We start from the raw sequence: 6,641 nt of genomic DNA on the forward strand, positions 1-6,641 counted from the left end.
TCATTTTTTTAAAGGCTAGAGAAATGCTGAAGGAAGCGCTCAAAAACTACGCGGACTTTGCAAAAGTATGTTTTTACTGGTGTTAGTCTTGAATCCGAACCGTGTATCAGCAAATCTTATCATTTTTAATATTTCATGCTAAATTTGCATACAATGCCGAGATTGAAAAGAAGGATTTAAACCTCTATTGTTTCTGGTGCGGTTTTGTATCGTTTTTGTGAATAATTTGCAACTGGAAAAGTGCGGATCTAAATTCTCAAAGTTTTACACGTTTAAGTTTTCTGCAATATAGCCATATTCAAGTGCTGCCCTTCGTCATGTTAACCCTAAAGGGTCACACCGAAAATTGACGATGACCTAATCGGAAAGAGCCGATCGTAGTTAAGCTACCTAAGATTTAAGAACTTTCCTCAGTAGATTTAACAACTTTTCAAGAAACTTTTATACCAGTAATAGTGGTCAAAGGTGAAAAAAGCAGAAAAACTTTACAAAAAATGTGCTTTATTTGTAAAGTATTGTACTGAATTGAATTCTAGTTGTGGATGATGAAAGGGCAGATTGAGGAAGAGCAAGGAAACTACGAAGGAGCTAAAGAGGCCTATAAAGCTGGCGTAAGTGAATGATATTTTTAGATGATGCTTGCTTGTCGCTACTGCCTTCTTAATGCTTGTATAAGTAAAAATTATCTGCCACGGATTTACATTAACGAGAGCGAAAAAATGCTGTTTTTATTACAAAGTGACTGAATTTTTAAACTTTTTGTTGATTCATAAAATTTAGAATATTTTTTCGAAAAAGATGCTCCTCCCACTAATTACTGTTGATGTTTTAAAATTGTTTGTCTTCCTGCTTTTAAGCAAAAAATTGATTGCTAAATATCTCGCCTGACATGATCTTCCATATTTATGCTTTTAAGAATTTGTCTTTGTGTTCGTAAGGTGAAAGTTTTGTTTTCTCATGTAATAGGTAAAGAAATGCCCAACGTCTACAGCACTTTGGCTGTTGCAAGCTAGACTAGAAGAAGAACATGGTTCGTGCTGTTTGTAGTTCGACCGTCTAGTGTACTTTGTACTATCTACATTCTAGCTATGATCAATCGCCCCATCTGCATCATGAACACGATCAACGCCAATCATTAATAAGATCGTATTTATATAGGTTCATAACTTGTGCAGCGACAATATGCAGGTTACAGTCAAGGACCATCATCCCTCATCATCATCAACATCATCAACACTAATCATTGTCTTGATCATAACCAATCATGACACGATCATTGCCAATCAGTATCCTCATTACCAGCATCATCATCGTTACCATATGTCAAGACCACCAATCATTTTTATCACAAACATACTAATCCAACACGTAGTGTTTTTCCCCTTTGTAGGATCTGTGTGTTTTTCATTGCCAGTTTTTTACAAACGTAAAATATGAACCACAGATACCCTGAAATCAGTTCTCGAAGAATGTTTTTCTTATTCTAGATCATATCACCAAAGCGCGCTCTGTTTTGGAACAAGCAAGACATAGGAATCCTCAGAATCCGGAGCTTTGGTAATATCATTAAGACTGACCCGGCGTGATTTTGAACATTCTATTTACCTGTAAGATAAAAACACGTAACATTTCCTGTTTAGTAAGAGAAAATCTGCTATATCAATGGTCCAAATTGATTATGTTTCTGATATTGGAAATTACTGTTTTAATGGTACTGTTTTGTTTATTTGCCATTTTTATACAGAAAGAGCTTTTACAAGTTCTTGATACTGATATGTGTACAAAACTGGTCCTAATTCTCACCATTTAGTCATAAATTCTTCTGACTTTTAATTTTTCTCTTTTCATTTTTAGGCTTGAAGCTATTAGAATAGAGTCCCGTAGTGGTAATAAAGAGTTTGCCAAATCACTTATTGCTAAAGGTGCTTTTTTACTTCTTTTGTCTTCGAACACAAAGTTTCACAAATTTTTGCTATCTTAATATAAAGTCAGTTATGATGAAGTTTCTAGCTAAATTTTTCCGTGTCCAACAAAAGATCTTTATCTACAAATAATCTTATGTACCAAGGTTCCTGTAGTGCGTCGAAAAGCGGAATCCTTTGTGCGCCAAGAGGGTTCGGAAAACGGAATTCTTTTACACTCGTTCTTGGGCTCAAACTATGTTGGACTTCCCTTTTGGATTTCAAACTATGTTGGAGTCTGAAGATCATTAATAGTTATCATTCTAGCATTAATATTTAAATTTTATCAAATTGTTGTGTTTTCCTTTTAAGTTTGATAAAGGTTCGCTAGGCATATGAAACTCTAATGCGTTCAGTGAAAGTCAGCAAATTTACTATTCAAACAATCAAACAGCTTTAAAACGAAAGGGAAAAGTCAACTTCACCATTTTGTACCAAATCCCTGTTACTTTGGTTGTAATGAAGTCAACATTTGTTGTTTAAAGGTTTTATAAAACATATAGGTTTATCTAGCAGGTTATTACCCATTTGCTATTCTGAATGCCTAGATTTTGAACCAAATATAAATTTAAAGGCATAAATTTCTTTGTTTGCATTTTGCATTTATTTACAGACAGAAAAGCTATCTTTCACATAAAGTTATCCGGTGTTAATGTGAACTGGCTTTTGCTTTCTAACGATTCTTTCAGTTTTATATTACTCATCTGTAATGAAAGAATTTTTTGGCACGTTTGTTGATTTTAGAAATGGCCTGTCTAACTTGTAATATCGCGTGTCTTATATATCTTAAATGTGATACTCTTTTCCTTTGCAACCATTTATATAAAAAATTTTGTTATTAAAGAATTGCAAATAGTAAATAGCAAAAGCTGATCAACCTAGCCCCAGCTCGAACAAGTTCTGGTCCCAAATGGTACATGTAATGAAGTGTCTACCCGAACGAAAATTAGTCTCATACAGGACCAGACCTAAGGCTGCGTTGGTTCAAAGCCAATTTCGCACTAATTGATCATCAAAAATTGTCTTTTTTCCAAAACGTTCACATAAGAAGCAAACTGGCCCGCCTATTCGAAGTTCACGTTGAAACTCTCACGTAAATGAGGATTCAACATTTCCATATAAGCAACCACACACGGCTTGCCCTGTTTAGCGATTTATGTATGGCGATTTACTTAAAGTGAGCGTGTCTTTAGCAAACAGATTCAGCCCGCACAACAGGGCCAGCTCACCACTTATGACGCTCGCCTAACCTAAATCATATATGCTCTTATATGCAAAGCTGATTTAACTTTTTTTTGTTGCAGCCATGCAAGACTGTCCGAATTCAGGTCTCCTTTGGGCCGAGGCTATTTTCATGGAATCGAGGCCACAACGTAAAACGAAAAGCGTCGATGCATTAAAGAAATGCGAACATGATCCAAATGTCTTGCTCGCGGTGTCAAAGTAAGTCAAGTTATATTTGCAATGATCATACTGTGCCTAAGGATTTTTTGCTTTCACTAAGGGCATTGGTCCTGAAGCAGGTGGGGCTACTGTGTCGTTACTGTGAATGCCAGTAAAGAACCTTAGAGCCTTCATCTTGTCTTTATTTTATTAACTTTCTGTTTCACAATTTATTTTGGCCTTACAGATCAAGAGGGTTTGTTCCAGATTGGATTTTATCTTTCTTTTTTTCTTTTTCTCTTTACCTTACTCTTCTTTTTCATCTGCATTTCTGCTTCTTTATTTCCCCTCTTCTTCCCTTGTTCTTCTTCCTTTTCTACTTCCTTTTCTTCCATTTCTTCTTCTCCTCCTTTCTCTATTTCTTCTCATTTTTATCACGGATGTTATCATAGTTTCCGGTCGAACATAATCTGGTCACTTCTCTCCTACCATTCAATTCTGTTTGGATTTTTTCTAATTTATCAGCAGATCTTCCTTTTCTCACACACCTCTTTCTAGATACTTGCAGTATGTAGCTGTGTTACCTTTTTGCCTGGAATGCTTGCTCTGTTGTGTATTTAGCTTTCTGTCTACCTGCTTGCATTATTTATCTTCAAAAGTTTCCTTTCTAGCTTTTTCTCAGCCTTTTCAAATTTTTAGTTGTATTTTCATCCTCACTATTTGATGCATCTTTGTGTTCCTTTAATTTATTGGCAAGTTTTTAAAGCATTGACTCTTTTAGGCAATAAATATGCAATAAAAGTTGTTCCGCATTTTATTACGGGTTGAGGTTTGAATCAAGCAGACATAGATCTACTATTTTTTTACTTTCCCTGTCTCATTACTCTGTCTTATTGAGCACTTCTTTATTTTGCATTTCAAAGAAGGTTTTGCTTGTTTCTAAACCTTTTAAGTATTTCGGCATAATCATTTAGTATGTTTATTTTCCTTTACTTAATTTCATGAGTGTTTCAACAGTGGCCGGCTTAGTGCCTGTTTATTATGTTGGAGAACATTTCTTAAGAAAAATATAATCGGATTCGTTTGTGAATGGTAGAAATACACCGTATTGCTTTGCTACTCTTAGTTTTATGTATTCGTTGCAGTTAAAATGCGACTGGTTGCTGTATCTTTCAACAGCTGCAAGGAAATCCTATCAATATTTTGCAATTGTTTGATAATTGTTACTTAGGCAACTAATGCCAATATCAACATTGACCTTTCAAAACTCTCACGTACAACCTCGCTATTGTATTATTCATTGATATCTGTTTTAATCCGGTATCGGTAATTGTAAATTCTTTTGAAATAGAAAATAAAGTTTTGATAAACGCTTACCTCTCCAAGGCAATGTTTGCTTTTCGCTAATCTGTGATAATGGCAGCACGTGTTATCGCTGCCCAAGATCGAGCTTCATTTAAGTAATTATAAAGATAAAAAATTATATTTCATGGTCGTGGTTTGCAAGTGTTAGTCTATAAAGTCAAGAGCCAAAGCCTTTAGCTTTTGTACAACTAATTACATTTCAGAATTTTATGCCTTAAAGTACCAGGGCGTTGTTTCTGTTTCGTTACCTAGTCAGCTATTTCATTTGTTAACGAATGTTTAACACAACTTTTTCCCGTTGCTGTTATTTTCTATATGAAAACGTAATTTATTTGTACCTTCATGGCTTAATTACCAATTTTCCAACTTGCGCTATTTTCTTGCAAGTTGCTGATAACGTTTGCTTCCTTTCTGTCATGTTTTTCGCTGTTTGTGTTATGAATAACGATCGCTTATTCCATTATAGGCTTTTTTGGAGCGAGCGAAAAATCAATAAAACAAGAGACTGGCTAAACAGGACGGTTAAAATTGACCCAGACTTCGGCGATTCTTGGGCCTATTTTTATAAATTCGAGGTCCAGTATGGAACAGAGGTTCGTTTCCACTTTTTCTTCTTAAAGAATTATCGTATAATCTTTTCTGAATTATCATATATTTTTCTGAATTTGGAGTGGCTATTTAGCGCAGAGGCGGAAATTCAGTATCAGGGGGTGAGTGTGTGGGGGGGGAGTGTGGGGGGGGGCAAAACCACTCAAAACAAGCAAATTTGCTGGAAAATGATAAAATTCGTCGGCAAGAGTCTTTGACTATTCAGCGCCGAGGCAGAAATTCATTTTTAGGTGGGGGGGGGGGTTGGGGGGCTGGACCTCTATCCTTTGATTTAGTCTGATTGTTGCATTGTAACTCGACTTAGTTTGGTGATAATCATAATGGAAGGTTTCCATTTCGGAATTGGGCGTGGCTACGAGCCGCAAATTCTTATTTTGCAGCAAATTTAAATGTGACAGCGACAGCCAGCCACACTTTAAATGTTATTAGGTGAAGTTGGCTATTCTGGGTGGCTTTTACGATTGCTGCCTTTCTGTAAAAGTTAAATAGCGTATTATAAAGTTGCTATGCTGATTTGTTTCTTGAATTTGTTTTTAGGCTGACCAGACCGGTGTTCTTGAAAGATGCGTTACTGCAGAACCCCATCATGGTGAAAATTGGTGTAAAGTTGCCAAGATGCCTGTAAACTGGAGGAAAAAGACCCGAGAGCTGCTGCCTCTTGTTGCCAAGACTCTGAAATCTGTAGAGAATCTCTAAAGATGGCGCATTGAATTTTTGCAAGCATGGTGGGATTTCCTTGCTTTTCAGTGCAGCAGCCAATCAGTTATAACTTGGATTGCTTTTCAACAGACGCAGGAAATCCGCACAAAACGCAAGCTTATTGCTGTCTGGATTTCAGCATGCAACTTTCTCATGGAAGGGTTAGCAGTCGTTTTTTAACAATGCAGGTTGCAAAGCGAAATGACTTTATATATCAAGCATACTTGCTGGAAACTGGAAGACAAAGGTACTTTCCAGAAACCATGATAATTCCTAGAAATGTATAGATGATAGTAAGCCTTCTTCCTAGTTAATCAGCTCGTAGCACATAAGCCTAATTTCTGGTGCTTTATTTGTTAAAAATATCTTTATATAGTTGATGTCTTATTTTGTCTTTTTGTTCCCAACTGAGACAACAGCTTTCAATCTCAACGACGTTTGGCATAAAGCCTTTAAAAAGATATTTTTCAAAGTAGAGAAAAGATTGAAGCCAAAGTACGACAACCGTCTATAAACTATTATTCATTTGGTTGCAAATTCTTCCCGCCAAAAATTTAGCCTCATACCTACAAAAATTGCGATAAACGTCAATATTTTTGCCGGGATTTGTGGACACCACTTTTT

At 36.0% G+C, this 6,641-nt stretch overlaps 1 protein-coding gene across 1 annotated transcript in view; it reads left to right on the top strand.

The window, feature by feature from the left end:
* Positions 1-6,392, top strand: part of LOC135690106 (pre-mRNA-processing factor 6) — a 39,825-nt gene extending 33,433 nt beyond the window's left edge. Inside the window, exons 24-31 of the mRNA XM_065207577.2 lie at positions 15-65; positions 537-611; positions 967-1,030; positions 1,488-1,557; positions 1,855-1,922; positions 3,266-3,404; positions 5,176-5,302; positions 5,856-6,392. Of these exons, the coding sequence (XP_065063649.1) occupies positions 15-65; positions 537-611; positions 967-1,030; positions 1,488-1,557; positions 1,855-1,922; positions 3,266-3,404; positions 5,176-5,302; positions 5,856-6,014 (753 nt within the window). The 3' untranslated portion in view covers positions 6,015-6,392. The remainder of the gene's footprint in view (positions 1-14; positions 66-536; positions 612-966; positions 1,031-1,487; positions 1,558-1,854; positions 1,923-3,265; positions 3,405-5,175; positions 5,303-5,855) is intronic.
* Positions 6,393-6,641: the final 249 nt, after the last annotated feature.

This window comes from Rhopilema esculentum, chromosome 5, assembly GCF_057945365.1.
Source record: "Rhopilema esculentum isolate cy_ngs chromosome 5, ASM5794536v1, whole genome shotgun sequence".
Taxonomy (NCBI): domain Eukaryota; kingdom Metazoa; phylum Cnidaria; class Scyphozoa; order Rhizostomeae; family Rhizostomatidae; genus Rhopilema; species Rhopilema esculentum.